Source organism: Solanum dulcamara, chromosome 6 (assembly GCF_947179165.1).
Source record: "Solanum dulcamara chromosome 6, daSolDulc1.2, whole genome shotgun sequence".
Taxonomy (NCBI): Eukaryota; Viridiplantae; Streptophyta; class Magnoliopsida; order Solanales; family Solanaceae; genus Solanum; species Solanum dulcamara.
In genome coordinates, this window is record NC_077242.1 from 40,357,639 (window position 1) to 40,380,112 (window position 22,474).

Below are 22,474 nucleotides of genomic sequence, written 5' to 3' on the forward strand. Positions count from 1 at the left end.
TTAACTTTTTTTTCCTGGTTGTCGTAGCTAGTCTCTCTTTCTCTCACATTTTCTCTCTTAGTTTCTAGGCTCTGTTTTCTTTTCTTGGCTGAAGTTTTGGATAAGAAATAAGGTAGTCACAATACATACATATATATGTTGTCTTAGGAGGTGACACATGTCATCCCTATAGGGTGACATATGTCCAACCCTTATAAGACCAACGTAACCATGCAACCAATTAGGGGATACCACGTGTCCTTAATGGGGCCCACCCCTAAGTAGGTGGGTCACCTACTTGACCCCAAGCAGGTAGGTCACCTTCTGCCACATGTCACCTTCCTAGGCTTCTATGTGTCTCCTTCTCTTGCTGCCACGTGTCGCCCCCTCTCGCTACCATGTGTACCTCTCACATGCTGCCATGTGTCAAGTAGGTGCATCACCTACTTAGTCCAAGTAGGTACATCACTTGCTTACTTCTTCTTCATGGGTTTGTAATCTCGTCTTACTTTAAGGACCTATGCAATTCTTGCTATGTAAGATCGGCATGTACTCAAGTAGCTTAAGTATATAAGACCTCCGAAGTGATGGCTTACATATGTAAGTCGAGTCCTATGACTCATTACGTGGCCTCTAACTCCTTCCGACTTCTCATGACCCTATTTGCAACCTTCCCTTCTATGGGGTATCACATTCTCCATTCCTTAGAGTTGTTTGATAGTGTCATAGCTTATGCGGCTCACATGATAACTTCTAAGAAGCTTAAGAGGCATTTTGAGCTTAAGAATGTGGGGTGTAACAATAACTCTAATTGCCATAGTAGATTAAAAGGTCTGTAGGTTAAGGATCAAAGATGTGGCTTTGATAAAGTATTGTGAAGGAAAAAGAATAGAGAAGAGTTGACTTAAGAAGCTGAGGATGACATGAGGTCTAAATATCCTCACTTGTTTCATACCCCAGGGTGATGGCATATTAGTTTACATTGGTATAGTGAGGTAACATACCTATTTGGTACTTATATTTGTTTTTCTTTTCTTTCTATTATCATGGTCATTATTGTTGTATTTTTTTGTCACACTAGTATTGAGGAGCTATGGTACTTAGCTAATTATGTCGGCTTATGAGACGCTTGGGTTAGAATTTCTACGCTTCCAGTTCCTGGATAATAACATTTACAAAGGATACTCTTCCATATTTTTGGCAACTCCTAAGGACTTAACAATGTGACTCAGATTTTTTATTCGAGGATGAATGATTCTAAGGGGGGAAGAATGTACACCCCAACTTTTGAAATGTCTAAATTAACTCGTACGTTCACGGTAAGATAAAGAGGGGGAGTAATAAATTAGGAATGATAAGGTAAGTCATCTTTTCAGTGTTCAACAGTTGTATCTCAAGTTTTGAAGTTAAGCAAGTGGCAAAATAAAAGTTAGCGAAAGTTATTGTAAGTTCCTTTATAAAGATTTCATGAAAATTTGGGTCAAATGTCTTGGAGGTTTTCTCTCAATCTATAAGAATCGGCTAGATGCTCTAGCTAGTGGGGCACCCGACCTATCAAATTGAAGATCTACCATTCCAGTTTCCAACGTATCAAACCGTTTATCCATACGACTTCAGAATAGAGAGATATTTGTATTTTCGTGAGATGATGCAAGCAGGCATGTCAAGGTGGGTCCCAAGCCCCTATGTCGGTTCATATTTATATAAGTTGTTCAAGCTTTATTTTAACTCATTAAAATCAGCCAAATTTCATATTAAATCGAAGAAAAAGTCTCGAAATCCTCCATGGATATTGATTCTTTCACCTTGGAAGTTTAACGGAAGTTGCTCTACATATCGAGCTCGTCATCTAGATAGCGTATCTTCATGGGTGTTGTGGCAGAGACATAGCATATGTTTACTGAGTATTTTTCAGTAGCTATGGATATATATTAATAAGGAAATGATATTCTAAGCTCCTAGATATAAAAAGTCGCACTTGCCAATGACTTGTATTAGTTGCTTGTTGGTTTTTTCTTTGTATTTTGTTACTACAAGTAGGAAGGTTATTTAGATTTAGCATTCTATTCCCTTTTTCAAGGAAATGTTCTCCCTATAACCCTTCTTCATAATTATTTGTTCTAGTATTATTTTATAACTTTCCGAGCAATAAAGTTGTGTTTTGATTATCGTATCTTTGGACAGCCCCTTGATCTTACTATGTTTGATTATTGTTGTTATGTAGTGGTGGTGTTGAGGTTCTGGAAAAATTGGGGATTTTGTGTGATTCTTATTGGAGTCACGTACGATAGGTATTGGATTAAATGACTTGAAATTCATCTTGTTGTATTACCTTGGGAGCTTATCGCTCATTTAAAATGTTATTAGAATATTTTCATTGGATATAGTTGTTTTTTATCATTCTTATTGGCCTAATTTTATGATTTGGACTTGGATGATCGCGATTGTGACACTTAAGCCTTATCGATTGGTTTTGGCCCATCTTTGTAGCCTTTTGATTCTCATATTTGGGGCGTTACATTTGGTTAGTCAAGATTCATTTCACTACCTTTGGGGCTTCATTTGAAAGGTATGTTAAGACTATTCCCTTCTTTTTCCATGTTTCCTAAAAGCATAGGAGCTATACAAAGAGATTGTTGATATCATTGATATACTCGTAGCCACGTTTATTGGCTTTTGGTAGCTCGAGTTGCTATCGTTATCTATTATTGGGATGCTTATTCTATTCGTAGCAACCCTAGGTTGGGAATGACTTAGAGACTATTGGTATAGGTTGCCTATAAATTGCCCTCTTTTAGCCTATTGAATTGTTATTATTTCCTTTGGGGCTATTGTAGTTAGCTGCAGGAATGTAATTGTTAGCTAAGAGGGATATGAGTTGCCTACGTGGCTATATTAATTTCTAAGAAGTCTATGTGATGCCTACAGGGCTACGTTAGTTCCTAAGAAGGCTATGAGTTGCCAACGGCCGGCTATATAGATGCCTAAGAAGTCTATGTGCTTCCTACAAGGCTATGTTATTGCCTAAGAGGGCTATGAATTGCCAATGGGGCTATATTGATGCCTAAGAAGGCTATATTTTGCCTATGGGCTAGGGTTTTACCTAAGAAGGCTATGAGTTGATTGTAAGGATATATTGATGCCTAATAGGGATATGCGCTACCTATAGGGATATATTTTTTTGTAAGAGGGCTACGTGACTGCCTACGGGGCTAGGGGACCACCAATAGAGGTATATACACTGATTTGGCACCTTCTGGGATTATGGGGGCCTAGGAAAGTGGTCTTTTCTGCTGTTTGTACCTACTGAGCTTATGGGGGCTTGGTTAGGTTGTGGTTTGATTATTTTTGATATCTTTATAATCAAGAGCAGGTCTGTACGCTTAATTTATTATTGATTTAGTTATCTGATTATTCTTATTATATCATGATACGTGCTCATAGTCTATCACCTTTCATACTCGATACATTATTTCGTACTAATGCCCTATTCCTTTGGGTCACTGCATTTATCCCTGAAGGTCCTGACAGATTACCTGATAGATCTCTTCAGTAACAGGTTTGACTTCTAGTAGGTTGGTTAGCCCCCTTCTTTCAAAGCAGCCAGAATTTGGAGGTTTGTTAACTTTTGTTGTATATATTATTAGATATGATGGGGCCCTATCCCTTCAAGGTATACTGCTCCTAGAGGCTTGCATACTAGTGTATGGGTTGTATGGCTACGTTATGTCTAGGTTGGCCTGGTTTGTTGGGTTGCTAGGCTTGATAGTTGTTTGATACATTATCTAGTTATATACTTGCTTTCAGCATCTATATAGAGATCATGGTAGCCTCGATGGCTAAATCAGGACTTATGTGCTAAATGGCTGTTTCTTTATATGAACTATTGGGAGTAATTGTTTCTTTTATAGAGTTTTTGACATAGGCCTTCCCGGATGAGGGATTAATTTTAAGTCGAGATATATTTGTTTGTTTTCTTGATTGTGTGTGGTTTCCATGTGCTAGTAGCAAATGGTTCAACAAGATTGGCTCAGCCCTGTGTTTTGGCATTATGTTCCAGTTGTGCCCCTTAATTTTGGGGCATGACAACAATGATGATATGAAAAAGATAAATAAAGGGACATAAGAATCCCAAAAGAACCTTCGAGCCATCCGGAATGATGCCTCGAACTTAATAGTAGAATACCAGTAACCCAAATATATATCAATGGGTCATATGGAATGATACCTCGGATTTATCAACAAGTATAGATAGAATAATGTAGTTTAGAACTTAGTTGATGGGCTTCCCAAAATCATGCCCCAAACTCATCCGTAGTAAAGTGGCTGAAAGTATGGGCAAATAAGTAAAAGAGTGTTTTGTTGTTTCAAATCATAAAGGTCTCAAGTGTTACTAAATATTTTGATTGAACTCCCATTTTATTAATTCCAAGTCCTTTTCAGAGAAATCCCAACCAAATGTACATCCATATACAAATACCATCACAAATATCAATCCTATGAACATAAATCACAACACTCAAACACACATCGGGTAACCCTCGTTATAGAGCTGACATATTAACCTGGAATTCTTTCCAGTCTGAGCTCATGGACTTAGGCCTAACAATTCAATATCAATAAAGCATTAAAAGCTAAAAAGTACAACACAAGAAACCAACAAATTATTCCAAGAAAAACATACGACATCCTAAGTTTCATGCCACCTAAAAGCAAGGATTAAGAATTCTACCAGCACAAACACAAGGATTGCCTAAACTAAGGCCCCTCTAACTAAAACTATGCTAATCAATCAAACTTATAGCCCTAACTATCCATGGATTATTAAATCCTAACACAACCTAAGGTTCCAACTTAATCATGCAATACTACTCAAATATAATTAATCTAACTAAGCCTGGTCTAAGGAAAGGGAAGACATAACCTACCTTGAAGCCAAAATCACACTCGAATCTTTACTCGAGTGCTTTTCTTTTTCGGAGAGCCTCAAACCGCTGCCAAGCTATCAAGAATAGAATGACCAAATCAATATGGATCCAATGATACCCATGTTACTAAAAAGAAATTCCGATTGGAATTAGGTCAAAAATCGACCCTCAAATTGACATATCAAAATTTCAAAAAGAAAACTCTCATTATGTTCTTCCCGAATTAAGGATCAAATGCCTTGAAGATAGGGGAAGACGGAGTTCGATTAGGACCTCAAATGGTAAATTTAGATCACTTTAAAGGATAGAAATAAAGGATTTTGAGGCCTAAAATGAAAATGAAGCCATAAACAAATTTAGAAGGTGAAAGGGAGTATCATTACCTTTCAAGCATTGAAAATGATCAAGAATGGAGAAATATCTCTCAAGGTCGAGATTAAATTTAATGGTTTTCATCCTTGGAGAAAAAAAGGACAATTGGGATTTTAATCCCAGCAATTTGAAAGCCATCAGATGCTCACTTAAGACAACAAAGGATTCGCAAAAGCGACCCCACCTAAGAGGTGTTGGTCGCTTAAGCGATGCCCGACTGAATGGTCCCCCTCTCTTAAGTATCCATTTTGTTCCTAAAGAGGACTTCTATTAAGAGATCAAGGGTTCACAAATGCAAAATGCACCAGCAACTAGAAATCAGAAAATGAGCTAAGTGTCCCAAAAGTTCAAACAAGCCCTCGAAATTCATTTAGAGTCCAAATGACTCAAACCAATAGTGCAAACCACTCTGAAATTATATTTTGGACTAATCAGAACTGACAAAACAGCCAACAGAGAATTTTTTTTCAAAATATTGACCAAATTCAACACTTACAAAAAAATTGACAAATAAAATGCTAGAACCCGCAAACTCACCCCAAAAGCCTCGAGAATCAAACTGAAGGTTATTCTAGAATAAACTTGGCATTTCAGAGCTAACCACGCTAATGGAATTTTAATACGACTACATTTACTAAGAATGTAGACTGAAGTCAAACCTTGGCCAAAACTTCCAGGCTAAAATACCTAATTGTTCAAACTAAACATGAATGCCCCAAAATCTGAACTAACCATCACACTAGATCAAAATAACCCTTTGAGAGCTGATAAAAATGACATAATCTTCATCTAATTCTACTCTGGATGTTGAATAAAGTCAAATCTCTCATTACTTAAACCTCAAAAATGACCAAACAAACTCGAAATTCACCCGACTTTCTCAGGAAGAATACCACCCAATGCAACACCACATAAAAGCTATAAGGAAGCTACATGAAGGGAAAAATAGTAAAAGCATGCAAAAATATAAAAATAACCTCAAGGGTCATTATAAATAGTTGACAAATTAAGCTTACCTAGAATAAAGAAAATATCCCTAGGCTTGAGAGCATTACCTCTATAGAGTTTTGGAATGATGAGTTAGAGTTATGAGGGAGAAACTCAAAATAACTGACTTAAAGCACCTTTTCTTCCTTAAATTGTTCGATGTAGCAATTAAATCATAGATTCAATGAACCTACTATGGAAACCAAAGCCTCACTATGGATAATCTTGATGAACTTGCTAACCCTTGCTACGACAAGCCTCTAACAGCTCCGGTGGTCTCGCTGTAGTGGAAAACCTATCACTGTTGTGGTGTCTCTTAACTAGAATCTTAGTGAAAACTAAACTAGATCCTATTTCATGACACTTATTTCAACTATAAGAAATCATGACACAAACTAGATGCAACAACCACTACAAATACGTACTACAAACTCACTCATAGTCTCAGAAATTCCTATGAACGTCTAGATCACTAGGTCACCAAAATAGAATACAATGTAACATAAAAACCACAATTGATCATGATTATATAAGAGTTTTTAGTTTTTAAACCTCCCTATCTTTGAGTTCTTTTTAGACCGATTTCACTACTAAGACTCTAACAAGGATACTATCGACCTAACCATTCCCTAATGACTATATGAATCATTACATTAGATACGAATTAAAAAATTATTCATCTATAAATGCACAAAGAAAACATGGTAAGAATTACTAAACTCCGATTTGGTCTCCCAAGTGGCCTTCTCCATAGAATGGTTATTTCACTGGATTTTCACAAACACAATCTCTTTGGACCTCAACTTACAAACCTCTATATCTAAGTAGACGTAGACTCCTCATCATAAGACAAATTCTCATCAAACAATACTGAATCCCAACAAATAATTTAATACCAACACATGATACTTTTTCAACATAGACATAGGAAACCACTGAATAGACTCCCAAAAGAATTGGAGGCAAAGCAAATTCATAGGCTCCCCCATACATCTAAGAATCTCAAACAAACCAATGAAGCTCGTACTAAGCTTACCTTGTTGTTCAAACCATATCACGCCCCTCATGGGTAAAACCTTGAACATTACTGGATCTCCAGCCATTAATTCCATGTCTTGGACCTTTCCATCGGCATAGTCATTCTACCTACTCTAGGCTCCCTTATAATACTACAAAAATTCTATCCCTAGTAAGAGCTTGAATGGAACTAAGAGTTTAGAATTCTACATAAGTTGGGATTTACAAGCACCATATATTGACTATACATGGCATTATGGGCCATATATTAGGCTCCTACATCAGGTCCAGACTTAGTGAAAAAATCCCTTTTGATTTTTACAAATGGTGTTTACAACATGGAACGAACCACGAACCGTAGATAGTGTCTATAGAAAAGTTCTAAAACAGTAAACTTTCCCTAAGTTTTACAGACTAACAGTACTTAAACTCTTCTATGGAATTGACTAATAGTTCAAAGTATTGAAATTTATTTTTTCTTGATAACCATGAGCTTTCAAGATAAATCATAAAAGTATTTAATTGAATCCGTAAATCCAAACTTTAAAAAGTCCATTAACTTAGACTGACTTCTACGAGAGACATCTACAACCATAAAAGGAACTACAAATTGTAGATGATACCCATAGACGACTTCATCAATTTTTAAGAAGGGTTATTTCAATTTTTCCCGCCTCTTCTAAGCCTAAACCCTGATATGTAACCTAATTAAGGTCCTTGTCAATTTATTAACTTAGAATTACTCTTATAACTCTTCCCAATACTTGGAGAAAGGATCAAGAAGAAGAACCTAGGGTTTCAAACACCCCCATCAAGTTTTCTTCAAAAACTCTTATTCTCTTAGGTATGCAAGGCTATCATGGTGAGAGAATGAGTTTTTTCTCATGGCCTGCACCTATAGTTTAGTTAGAAAGGTTCAAATTAAGCTTTCAATCCCATGGTTTACTACATTCAAAATTTCTACTTACTCTCTTATCATGGATTCTTGAGTTTTATTATGAGTATATTAGTATAATATTTATTAGATGATTCTTAATTATATTTCATGCATTGTTCATCATGTGAACCCTATTTAATTAGGAATTTTATGAAAGCTTTGATATATCACTTCTTATGCATTATTGTCATGAAGAAAAGCAAGACCAATTTAAAAAAAAGCATAATCAATTTTTGAGAAAGGGTTTTATGCTGGTCCTTTAAGTACGTTCAGTGCATTGATAAATAAGCATTGAGAAGAGTAATCAAGACAAGATTTTTAGTTTTTCCCCTAAGGTGGGAGGACCTCTTTTCCTAAAATAGAACAATATTCAGTTATTGAGCACTATTGCATGTTTTGGGAGTAGTATTAAGCACCGAGTTTAGTATGAGTTTAAATAATCAAAACCCATAACTGTGGTGCCAACATTTGATTGAATTATTCCTTTGATTGGAGTGAATCCTTTAGCCTCTAGTAAGAGCTTAGATAGGATCTATTAGTTAAGTTTGTCATTTACCCTAGCAAAGTATTGGATGGCTTTGGCAATATGGGAAAGATATTGTATCATCACGAGGTTTATTTTAATGATTTTCAATTAGAGAAACTCCCTAAGAAAATTAAAGCATATTAGTTTCAACATTTATTACTAGTACATATTTTAAGTCAAAATACTTTGTTGTTTACTTCAATTTGCATGCTTTACTTTGCAGTTATCTACTTTACAGTTCTATTTCCTAGGTTATTCCTTCGTTAATTATATTAAGTGTAACTAGTGTTCATTCAACCATTTTTCATATCATACATTTCATGTACTAAACCCTTTTGGTGTTATATTTTTAAATGATGCATATACAGGTGTTCAGGATCGACAACAGGTGCTTTGTTGAGATTTTATCTTTATTAGCTTTTGGTGTGATCTTCTTATTTTCATAGGGATCTAGTTTATTTATGATCTTTAGTTTTAGTATACACTTAGTTTATTATTCAGATAATTGTGGGTCGTGTCCATGCACCTATATTTAGCTTTATAGAGGCTTCATATACAAGTTCACGAGTCAGTTGAGTCTTTGAATTCAAATGTTTTAAACATTATCATTACTATTCAAAAAAAAATTAGACTTTTGCAAAAATTACCATTAAACAATTGATGTGCTCATCTGTTTTAATATGCCTCCACCTACTAGAATGCAAACCATAAATAGAACTTGCTCAGAAGACCAGGGTACAAGTTTTGGGGCTCGGGGCTGCCTAATAGCAATATGAGGGTTCCACAAACACTTTCTCCTCAACCTTCTTCACTTCTAAGGCGGAGTTTAGCGGAGCTTTTCAGATGCTCACTCTGTTGGTTACTGCTCAGTCAGGCTGTCAGGGTACTATAATCACTAACTCCAATTCCTAAGAGTTGCTAGCTACAACAAGGATTAGGGATTTTCTCAAGATGAAACCACCAGTATTCACAAATTCCAAGGTAGAAGAGGACCTTCATAACTTTATTGATGAGATGTCAAAGAGTTTAAAGGCGATGCATACTACTAAGACTTAAGGTTTTAAACCTGTTGCTTATAAACTCAAGGTTGTAGAAAATATTTGATGTAATTAGTAGAAGGAAGGTTGGGGTGAGGATGTTGATCCAACTATTTGAGATGATTTTGAGGAAACATTCCTAAACTATTTCTTTCCTCAAGAGTTCAGAAAGGCAACGGTGGAAGTGTTCATGAATTTATGCAAGCTGGGATGAGTTTGTATGAGTATAGTCTCAAGTTCATTCAACTACCCCACTATGCTCTAGAGATAGTCCCAGACATGAGATCTAGGAGAAGTTTTTCTCTAGATTAGAAAAATATGTGAGAAAGGAATGCAACGTGACTGTTATGACCCAAGATAGGTAAATATAATAGACTAAGTCATAAAATTGTGAAAATATAAATATCTTATCATCTAAACATAAGAACTCACCAATAATGAGAAAGTAATGCTCAACTCTAGCTAGAATGGGAAGTCCGCGATTATCAGACCCTACATCATGATACAATGTAGGCTAAAGTATGCATTAATATATAAAATTCACTAAGTATGTGAGAAGTATCATGAACAATAATAATCAGATATAAGAAATACGAACATAGGATGCATGACTAATATGATATATTAGTCATAATCATGTGGTCAATGCATCATATGTATCATGAGGAATCATATCATATTATAAACCTTTGTGTGGGATAGGACCTTTAACCATCATAAAAGACCATGTGAACTATAACATGCAATCCTATGTAACTTTCACAGAGAGAAGAGAGAGGCTACTTTGCCAAGGTAGACTCTGTGAGAAAATTTCTTTAACATTGAGCTATTTGTGAATCCACTAGCTAGGACATATTGGCATAAACCTACAAGGGAAATATAGTTAGGGACTAAAGGTTGCTACTAGGATTCCATTGGGTAGCTACTTGAACTACCGGTCCTAACCCCACCTTGAAGTCCTCTCAGTACTTAGTCATTATCCCATTGAAAAGTCATAGGTCATAGTAATTAACATCATCAACAAAGATAATAATAGATATCAATCCTCATCATAAAATAATCACAATAGTAGCTCATTAACATGATTGATTCATAAGAATCCATGAGTCAGTAAGAAAAGTCTTTCACCTCTTTCACATGGGTGTGTGAGGATAACCTATCACAACCTTTATACTTTTCCTAAAACATCATTGAGTTAATAATTTATCACCATTCATTACTTTCATGAGGCATTCATAAGCTTTGGTAAACATTCATAGATCATTCATAGAAATTCCTTTATAAATAATGATCATAAATCCTTAAAATCATACTTGTGAATAACATATAGCATGGGTCCATGAAAATCAACTTGAAATCATGTGATGTGACTTGATTCATACATAATTAAACCAATGACAATGGAGTAAATCCATAGAAATGGAGGTAAGGTTTATGTCTCCCTCTTTGTACTTTTTTGTTTATTTTTATTTATGTTAAGGCCTGGGGGTTTTGCTCAACCCTTAACCCCCTAAAGGACCATTAAAATAATTTTAAAAACAATGGAGTAAGTCATAATTGAATTACCCAATGAGATTTCATAAGAATTAAGGCTAGAAAATAACCATAGAAGAAGAATTTGAGAGAACTCCATGGATGGAAGGATCCATGGATAAATTCCCACATACCTTAGACTATAACTATTAAAGCCCTAAATTTCACTTGAATTTGAGACTTGAGCTTGAAACCCTTGAATTTTTCTTGAGGAAGAATATGAACTTAAGGAGAACTTTTAGAAAGAAAATTTTGTGATTTAGGTTTAGGTTGAGAATGACGGAGTTATGAGGGTTTAGGGTAGTTAATAGGATAGTATTTGTACCAAAAAAACTATCTAAATACATTAGTGAATGAATAAGGAAAAGATCAAAACACCCCTTAAACTTAAATGAACAGGCACCTACATGAGAGGTCACCAATGCGTGTGAAGCTCATCATGGGTCGTGGTTATGAGGGATGGACTAGTCTACGAGGGGTTGACTTCCAAGAAGGCCACCATAGTCCGTGATGTACTCCATGGTCTGTGGAGACTGTTGTGGTTGTCTCCCATGTAAGGGGTCATGGGGTGGTCAATTCCACTGACGATTGTACAATCCCAGAGTCTACCACGAGCCATGAACCCTATCATGGATCTTTCCCCCTTTTCCTCAAATTTGAAAGGCTCCACATGGTGTCCTTCATGGTCCGTGGTGGATTAAAAGGTCCATGCACCTGGACAGTGAAAGCCATCTGGTGCATAAAAAGTTGAGATTTTCTGGGAATTTCATTTAAACCCATTTTGCAAACGTTCCAATGTTCAGGATCTAAAAATATCTTCCCCTTGGAAACATTCATCCTCGAATGAGACATAAACTAGCATGAATAGAGTAGGAAAGAAACATATCCATATAACATGATCGCAAAACACATCAAAAATCCATAAAACATGGAATATTCAACCCCAAGCTAAAACATGACTTTAAAACTCATTTCATGGACATGAATTCATATGAAAATTTGAGAATGACTTAAATGCTCGAAGGAATGAATCATGAAGGAACTCAATACCCCAACTAGGAATAGAAAGAAAGAGATGAGGACATCGTGATATCATATGATCTTCAGCTTCCCATATAGAACCTATAACCTCTTGGTTCCTCCATAAGACCTTAACAAAAGCTATTTCCTTTTTCCTTAGTCTTTCTTAGAGAAGTATTACCTCGCAGCTTCAGGGATCTACTATCGGATAATTTCACAGACTTGAATAACGGATCATTTTCAGTTGTAGAGTATGAGACACAATTCCATGAGTGAGCTAGACATGTAGTTATGCTTATACCGATAGAGAAGGAGAGATACATAGATTTATCATATGACTCATTTTCCCACTTTGGATGGCTATAGAGTTGATGGTGGAATTAAGATTTTCTTTTAATCGGATAGTTGATCATTCATGCACCATTGAGGGGATTTGTTGCGAGGCCTATAAAGGCAATAACAAGAGGCCCCGTCATTATGGTGGTTATAGGGGGTCTCAGTCCTGTGGTAAGGGTTTTTCTAGAAGACGTTACCCAAAACAACTTTTGCTAGGATGGTTCAAAAATTTCTTTAGCATATAGATGGTGGTACTACTACAAGTGCTAATGGTTAGATAATTCCTACTCTAGTTCAGACTTCTCAGGGTGCATATTTGGGGTATTTAGGTTGTAGTGGCTAGTTAGATTTAGCTGAGTGGTCTCAGTAGGTCAATTATGGTAAGGGTTGTTATGAGTATAGCGACTTTGGCCACTTTTCTAAAGAGTGCTGAAGCGGTTGACATTTCTCATAGTAGGGTCAGTAGGTTTAGGTCCCTACGGCTTCGATTCAGTCGACTAGGGGTAGTGCTCAAGCAAGCAAGGATGATCCCTAGGATGCTTAAGGGTCTACTTTTAGGCAGCTTGGCACCATATATATGCTTTCTAGGAGAGGCCAAAGGCGGAGGCCTTGGATGCTGTCATCACATATGCGATCTCCATCTCTCATCATCCTGTCTATACTTTATTGCATTTGGGATGTACTTACTCTTATGTGTCTACATATTATTCTATGCGATTGGATATATTATGTGTGACTTTGCTTGTGTCTATATGTGTAGCTACCCTTATAGGTTATTCTTTAGTAGTGGATCTAGTGTATAGATCATATGTGGTGACTATCTTGGGGTATGATACTAGGGCAGACTTTATTATATTTGATATGGTAGACTTCAACTTGATTTAAGGCATGGATTGGTTATCTTCTAATCATGCGGTCTTGTATTGTTTCCTCTACGAGACCATTCACAGGTCGTAGAAATCACCACATTCTATGGACAGGGGTCATCGGAATGATCTGGAAAAGAGAGTCTAACGGGTGAAGTCTATAATTAGGATTACCACTTGTGAAAAGTTCTACGGGCCGTAGAAAGGGATCGTGTAAAGGGTCTAAGGAAAAGTTGGAAAAATCTTGTTAGACTGTTCTACGGAAGTGCATATGGCCCGTAGAAAGTTATATGGTCTGTATAACCCACCGCTAAAACCCCTTGAGATAAATGGGAACTAGGTGGATTTTCAAAAGCACCTTTATAGTCCGTCAACATCTTCAATATCCATAGATCCCATTGTGAAGGAGAAGGTTTCAGAGGTTCCCTGGGAGTCCTCACGGAGGTCTTTCATGACCAGTCAAATTCTTTATGAACGGTGACCACATCTGTCAAAACTTCCATTGCCCAAACTTGATTCTTAAGCTTTCTATATACCACTTTATAGTTTGTGGTGCATTTCACAAATTGTATAAAGTGACCGTCTAATGCCTTCATCCGTTTTTATTTAGGGGTATTTTGGTCTTTTTCTATTATTTTAATTATGCACTTGGATAGTTTTGAGGATTAATTCCTATCCTATAACTATTTCCTAACCCTCCTAAACCCTCATTATTCTATATCATAAGTCTAATCCCCTCAAGTTTCTCTCAATTTTCTCCGAGGCTATGACTAGGGCAAAATCTTCAAGCTTCCATTGAAATATTCGATTCAAGATTTTAAGTTTAGCTATGTGAGAATTAATCCTTGGATCCTTCTCATCACTGAAGCCCCAAAGATTACTCTTCTTTTCTATTAAATTCAATTTAGTGATTCGAGGGTTTTTACCAAATTACATTAGGAGAATTAAATTATGTTTTTACTTAATTTCAATAGTATGTTCATGCAAGATTTGAGTTAAATTATATATTTTCAATAAGTTTTGCAAGGACCCATGCATTATTCTATGAATTTCAAGTTTTAAACTATGAATTTATGAATAAGGATTTTTGTATGATTTATGAAACTTATGAATTATGTTTTTAAGTATGTTTCAAGCAAGTAACCTTGAATTCTAAAAGGTTTTCTCATAATATGCAACATATCATTCTTTGGATGATTAGAAAGGTAAGTATCCACAAGTTCAAGTTATGATCATGGTTTTCAAGGATCTATTATTATGATGTATTTTCATGATGTTGGATTAGGTGATTTACCTTTTCTAATGACTATATTTTTATGTATTCCATTGGTATTAACTTAACACCGAATGAACTTTGGGTGTTAGTAATATCCAAACTTGTAATGTTGACTCTGGAGTCCAGAGGCAACCCCCCTCTCCCCACACTACATTGGATCCCAATCCCCATAACCCCATGCAGCAGGTAATGCAGGAAAATGGAGCAAGTAAAACTGCAGACAAAGTCCCAGGTATTGACTTGATGCTCCCACAACCCCATGGCTCCCCCAATAATTTAAATGTATTAAACAATTTTATTGTGCTGGCTGAAGAAGTCTGTGGGGTTGAGGAAGGGGGAATACAGGAGAGAACTACTAATCTGCAGGAAGGGGCTACCAGGGGGAGGGAATCTCTATTGGTTGACCATAGAAAAGACTATAGATCCCCTGCAACCACTCCTCAGAATGTTAGCAATTTAAGAATACAAGAACAACAATTTGATTCCCAAGAAGAAGATGAGCTCAGAAGCAACAATCTCAATGATACAGTTCAGGGTAATGTGACTAATATTCAGGTCAACAAGGGTCAGAGGCAACAAACTGAGGCACTAGTTACTAAACAAAATATGGGAGAGGACCAAACTCCTAATATCAGTATGATAAATCACAGTACAGATGCACAAATCCTCAATAACAAATCCACCTTATCTCTTAGCAAGAAGAAAAGGGGTGCTATTAAAAAGAAGCTTATCAAGGAGATGCAAGCAGGGCAACCAAGTGGGAACTATTCTCTGGTTCCAGAACAATCAGGTATTCATGTGACCCCTCTGCAAACAGAAGATACATCCAATGAAATTCAGGCCACACCTCTCCAAATTCATGATTTATCCAATGAGAGGCAGGTGCTTAGTAAAGAAGACAGTTCAGAAGACTTGTCTGATGAATATAGGGTCACTCATTCTGAAGATGAGGAAGATCCTGACTAGTGGGAGGATGAACAACAGGAAAACCAACAGGAAGCATTCAGATCCACTATGACAGCCTTACTACAGAAAGAAAATCAGCAAGAAAAGGAGAAGAATGAGCCACCATCCAAAAGTAAGCAGGAAAGGAAGAAGAGCAAACAAAGTTTCATCAGCAGTTCAGATAATGTTGCTTTCAAAAGCAACATCAACACAAGGTCTAAATCCCACAAATTATGATGATTAGTACACTTTGCTGGAATGCAAGGAGTATTGATACTCAAGGTGCCTTAGACAGACTACAAAGGTTGAAAGACTACCACAAGCTCTCTATGATTGCAATACTGGAACCTTTCTCCAACATATCACAACTCCACTTTTACAGAATTCAGCTAGGTATGGATAATGCCATGTCCAACACCAACAGCAAAATATGGTTATTTTGGAATAAAGACTGTGTGTGTAATCTTTTGGATCAGGATGAACAGCAGCTTACCTGTAAGATCAGTCATGCAGCTTGGCCTAAACAATATCTCACAACCTTTGTATATGCCAAATGCAAAGACTACATGAGAAGAGATCTATGGGACAAGATGCTGCAATTCTCTGATAGAGAAGAACCTTGGTGCACCATTGGAGATTTCAATGTAATTACTCATGTTGAAGAGAAGATGGGGGGCCAACCTTACAACATGAACAAGAGCTTTGAGTTCATTAGTGTCATAGAAGCCTGTGGACTCACTGATCTTGGTTTTCATGGACAACAATTCACATGGTGCAACAAGAGAGATGCAGATGCCAGAATATGGAAGAGACTTGACAGGGCCATGGTCAATGATGCTTGGTTAGAGGCCATGCCTGTGAGCACTCTTAATCACCTGGCCTCCACAGGTTCTGATCACTGTCCTCTCCTTTTGGAATGTACTGAAAGACAAAGTCCTACCATCAAATATTTCAAGTTCTTACACTGTTGGGCTGAAAATGAAAACTTCATTGATACTGTAAGATCTTGCTGGGAAAGACCTGTGGATGGAAATCCAATGAGGACTTTCCATCAAAAACTGAAAAGAGTTTCTAATACCCTTAGCCACTGGTCTAGAAAGCAATATGGTGATATATTTGCTTCAGTTAAAGAATTTGAGGAACAGGTTATACAAGCTGAAGAGAATATCATCAATGACAATTCTGAAGATAATAGAGCCAAATTGAATCAGATAAATGCCCAGTATATTAGATATTTGAAGATAGAGCAGTCCATCTTGAAACAAAAAACTCAATTGCATTGGTTCAAAGATGGAGATGCCAATACCAATTACTTCCATGCCATCATCAGAGGGAGAAGAAGAAGGTTGTTCATCCATCAAATCAGTGATGAACAAGGAAACTCTATCCAGGGTGATGACAATATTGCAAGTGCAGCCTGTGCACACTTTGAGAAACTTTTTACTGCTGAGGAGAAACAAATCAATGAAGATGTGATTAAATGCATCCCAAGGATAGTTACTGATCAGCAGAATGAATTATTACATTCCATACCTACAAAGGAGGAGCTAAAGGAGGTAGTATTTTCTATGAGTCCTACTTCTGCTGCAGGGCCAGATGGCATGAGTGGTAAGTTCTTTCACTCATGCTGGGATATCATTTGTGATGATCTACTGAAGCTGGTGCAGCACTTCTTCAATGGTCACTGTATTCCCAAGTACATATCACATGCTTGTTTGGTTCTACTTCCTAAAACTGAACACCCCAACAAACTGTCAGAGTACAGGCCCATCTCCCTCAGCAACTTCACTAGCAAGATCATATCCAAGCTCCTCTGTCTCAGACTTGCTCCTATTCTACCTCAGCTCATTTCTGACAATCAGTCAGGATTTGTTAAAGGAAGGAGTATCTCAGAAAATATAATGCTGGCTCAGGAGATTATTCACAACATTAAGAGGCCCACAGTTGGGGACAATGTAGTGATTAAGCTGGATATGGCCAAGGCATATGACAGGGTCTCTTGGTCCTTCACTTGTATGGTCATGAGAAGGATGGGATTTGGAGAAGTCTTTATTGATATGGTATGGAGGATCATGTCTGACAACTGGTATTCAGTCATCATCAATGGGGTGAGACATGGTTTTTTTCATTCAACAAGAGGTCTCAAGCAAGGAGATCCATTATCACCTGCCTTATTCATTATAGGAGCAGAAGTGTTATCCAGGATGCTGAATAATCTTAACCAACACTACCTATATACTGGATTCCATATGGAAAGAAAGGGTCCACAAGTGAACCACTTGAGCTTTGCAGATGATGTGATCATCTTCACTTCTACAAACAACTTTTCCATGACTCTTATTACCAAGACTTTGAAGGTTTATGAAACAACTTCAGGCCAGCTAATCAACAAGGACAAGAGCCAGTTCATGCTTCCTCTTAATACCAATCCTGATATTATTGATAGGATAGGCAGGATCACAGGCTTCAAGTGCACACATGGTCCCATTACTTACCTGGGCTGTCCACTTTACATTGGACGACAGAGAATCATATACTATACAGGTATGGTGTCCAAAGTTATAAGCAAAATTAGAGGCTGGCAGAATAAAATACTGAGCTTTGGAGGCAGAGCAACTTTGGTGAAATCAGTGCTGCAATCTTTACCAATCTACTTGTTATCTGCGATCAGACCTACTGCTACAACTATCAATCAGATTAAAAGCCTCATAGCTAACTTTTTCTGGGGGTGGGACAAAGAGAAGAAGAAATATCATTGGGCATCATGGGAGACTCTCAGCTATCCTGTGGAGGAAGGGGGTATTGGCATGAAAAATATACAAGATGTGTGCTTAGCCTTACAGTACAAACAATGGTGGACTTTCAGATCCAAAAAGACACTATGGGGAGAGTTTCTGAAGGCTAAGTACTGCCAAAGAGCTAATCCTGTTATAAAAAAATGGAACAACGGTCAGTCTATTATGTGGAAGCACATGATGGCTAATAAAAGTGATATTGAGCCGCATATACACTGGCACATCAACTCTGGTACATGCAGCTTCTGGTGGGATGATTGGCTGGGTATTGGCCCCCTAGCTTATCATAACAACCATCTACCTAGACTCAACAATAGTAGAGTATCTGATTACATGGAGAATGGGGAGTGGAATGTGCAAAAAATCAGAAAATACGCCCCTCCTCAACTGGTGCAGCAGATACTAAGTACTGAGGTAGACCATCATTCTAACACAGATGATCAAGCTTGCTGGAAGTTGACTTCACATGGTAACTTCACTTCTAAATCAGCTTGGGAAATAGTTAGGAAGAAAAGAGCCAAGACCCTGATTGATAGATGCACTTGGCATGCTAACATTCCCTTCAAAGCATCTTTCTTACTATGGAGAGCTGTGAGACAGAAACTCCCTACTAATGATAAAATTGTCCAGTTTGGAGCAGCACCAGCAGCATGTTCTTGTTGTTACAGACCAGGATTGGACAATGTAGATCACATATTTGTTTCTGGAAATTTTGCCAAGCATATTTGGCAACAATTCTCTAGCTCATGGGGAATAATCCAAGGGACCTGCTCACTGAGAAGCATACTGATGAAGTGGTGGACTGCCAAGTCCAGTAATGAGGCTCAGAAGCTCATATTGCAGGCCACTCCTATCTTTGTATGTTGGCATTTATGGAAGAATAGATGTGCAAATAAGTATGGAGGAAAGAATTCTAGTACTAAGAGAGTTAAATTCTCCATAGTCAAGGACCTTTACATGCTGATGCACACTGCTTTCCCCTACATTAAGTGGCCACAGAGCTGGAAGGAACTGGTTCCTATGTTAGAACAGTGTCAACAAGACATGAGAGTGACCAAAGTTATGTGGATCAGACCTCCACCTTCCATTGTGAAATTGAATACTGATGGGAGTGCATTAGGCAACCCTGGGAAAATTGGAGCAGGGGGAATATTAAGAGACCACAATGGTAACTTAATATATGCCTTTGCAACTCCACTAGGACTGGGTACTAATAACCAAGCAGAGGTGCAGGCAGCAACTATTGGTCTCACTTGGTGTCTTCAACATGGACATAATAGAGTGATATTGGAAGTTGACTCTGAATTATTGACTAAGTGGCTGAAACAAGACCTTAAGCCACCTTGGAGCATCCATAGATATGTTACAAAGTTACAATTCCAGGTCCAACAATTGGAATTTTTTCAGTGCAAACATATATTCAGAGAAGCAAACCATCCTGCAGATACCTTATCAAAATGCAGCCACATGTTCAATGATACACAACACTTCTACAACCTCCAGCAGCTACCACAGGAAACAAAAGGTTACATCAAGATGGACAAGCTAGGAATGGCAAGTTTCAGAAGGAAAACTCTGAAAAGAATCAAACTATCCTATTGACTGATCTCATCCCCAATGTGTAATAGACTAAGTAACTGTATTTTGTTTTACTTCTTCATATTCCACCTAGTTATTTCTTATTGTAAGGGGAGAGTCTCCCTTGTTTATTGCTTCAGTAGAAATAATATCACAATGCTAGAAGTAAAAGATAGAGTAGGAGTGCCCTCTGCACATCTGCACCCTCAAAGAACAAGAACTTCCACCTATCACAACACTCAAGAGCATACAGCAACAACAACCCAGACCAGCAACACAACATCACACACATGGATCCACACTCAACAACCATCAAAAAGGAAGCTTAAGTTCCAATTATGTTTATTGTTGGGTGCCTCATTGTTCAGGTATCATGCAACTTTGAGCCATGGGGTGGAGTTGCAGCAGCTGAGCAACAACACATGGAGCAACTACAGTACATCAACAGCAGGTGGAGGCTCATTCAACTCTAGGAGTTCCCTTCTTGTTGGTTTTAATTTTGCAGGAACAATGTTTAAGGACCAACAACCCACTATAGACCTGCATCAACTAAACAACATCAATTGCAAAAGCTCCATTACATCAGCAGAAGTGAATGTCACTAATCATCAGCAGCAGCAACCTAACATCAACAACATAAGTCAGAGGAAACCTCCAACACTAAACAAGTACATCAGGCAACACCAAGAGAACCCCAAATTGGGCAAGATTACAGCAAATACACCTCCTGTAGAGCCCAAGAAGTTTCAACTCAAATGGATAAATAGAGACGTTAGTCGAGCGACCTTGAAAAAGTTGGCCGACTTAACTCTCAAGATGGAGCAAGTCTCAATTTGGAACTTCCAACTTGTGGAAAAGGCCTCCAAAAGTTGCAGGACAACAGAAAATACAGTAATTGCAAAGCCCAAGAAGTTTCAACTCCAACGAACAATCAAAGACGTTAGTCGAGCGACCTTGAAAAAGTTAGCCGATTTAAGGTTTGTGCATGTTTGTTTTTGGTATTGCAGGCTTGGTTCTATGCATTTGCAGATAGCTGGAGGTACACTAAAACATGGAACACTAGGAAACATGTTCACAAGCCACAACACACAACAACTCCAACAACATGCAGCATACAAGGAGAAACTACATGCCTACAATGGACATTCAGAACTACAGCACAGTTTTAGCTGTGCAGAAGTCCTGGAGGTAGTTTTCCTCTGGTTGTTTTACTTGTGCAGGTTCAATACACAATTGAAATCTCCAAGAACAAGGTCTACAGCAGGGCATGTTAGGACCTCTCTTCAGCCTCCCATTCAAGCCAACTTCTTCCCTGCAACACCTGTAACTAAGCTACAGCAGAGAATGAAGTGCAGGGTGAGTTGCACCATGTGGACCTGTCCAAAGGCCTCCAAACTTTGCAGGATGGCAGAAAATAAGGTAGGGACAAGTCCCAAGAAGTTTCAGCACAAACGGACAATTGGAGACGTTAGGCGAGCGACTTTGAAAAAGTCAGTTGCCTTAGGCCTTGAGAGGGTGCCTTTTTTCCAACTTGTGCAAAAAATCACCAAATCTTGCAGAACTAAAGAAAGGACTGTTTGTGCATATCTCAAGAAGTTTCAACTCAATCGGATAATTGGAGACGTTAGTCGAGCGACGTTGAAAATCCTAACAGACTCCAAAGCACTCTTGGAGGTCCTTTCCTTGTTGCTAGCTGGTGCAAGTTCTTTCTTGCCTTTGGTTATTTGTTGTATTGTTGTAGGTTGCTGGATTGATTCATCAACATGCACTAACAACAACTACATAGAAGACACCACAGATACAACCATCAACTCCAAGACCCCTGTCTGTCTGGTTGGTTTTTTGTTTTTCTGTTATGGTGCAGGTACAACAACTGATGGGAAACCCTGGCAGATGAAAAGCATCAACAGAGAGACAACATCCTTCCAAGATAGGACCTCACCAACACAGCATCCCTACACCCATACACATTCCATTCCTGCAAAACCTGTAGCAGATCCACTGCTTCCAAAAACTCTTGAACCTCCTTGCTCCTTTAATTGTTATGTGCAGGCACATAAGATAACCTCAAAGGAGTTGCTCAATCCTTCTTTGAAGACAACAAGAAGCTGCCTACAGGTTTGCAACAAACACCACAACTATCACACTTGGTTGTCTATTTGTTTGCTTGTTTGTGCAGGTAAACAAAGTCACAGACAAAGGGACATAACAACCACAATTGCAAGGGCCTCACCTACTCCCACCAACTCTCCATGCATACATGTTTTATACCTTCAACACCTGCAGCAGCCTCCTTTCATCCAAGTATTTTGGAACTCCTTGACTGCTTTCATTGTTGAGAA

At 37.9% G+C, this 22,474-nt stretch overlaps 1 protein-coding gene across 1 annotated transcript; it reads left to right on the top strand.

The window, feature by feature from the left end:
• The first annotated feature begins 15,828 nt into the window (after positions 1 to 15,828).
• LOC129892841 (uncharacterized) lies at positions 15,829 to 22,029 on the top strand. Its single transcript, XM_055968380.1, has 10 exons — positions 15,829 to 15,974; positions 16,142 to 16,981; positions 17,090 to 17,741; positions 18,117 to 18,487; positions 18,797 to 19,202; positions 19,298 to 19,368; positions 20,501 to 20,861; positions 21,140 to 21,171; positions 21,353 to 21,488; positions 21,997 to 22,029. Exons 1-10 carry the CDS (start codon positions 15,829 to 15,831, stop codon positions 22,027 to 22,029), a joined length of 3,048 nt encoding a protein of 1,015 aa, XP_055824355.1.
• Positions 22,030 to 22,474: the final 445 nt, after the last annotated feature.

Excerpts from the sequence above, each read along its gene's own strand:
- LOC129892841 (XM_055968380.1), top strand. The coding sequence starts at position 15,829 with ATGACAGCCTTACTACAGAAAGAAAATCAGCAAGAAAAGGAGAAGAAT. Across the intron at positions 15,975-16,141 it reads AAAAGCAACATCAACACAAG|AATTCAGCTAGGTATGGATA; the intron begins GTCTAAATCCCA and ends CCACTTTTACAG. Across the intron at positions 19,203-19,297 it reads AGTTTGGAGCAGCACCAGCA|CTCATGGGGAATAATCCAAG; the intron begins GCATGTTCTTGT and ends ACAATTCTCTAG.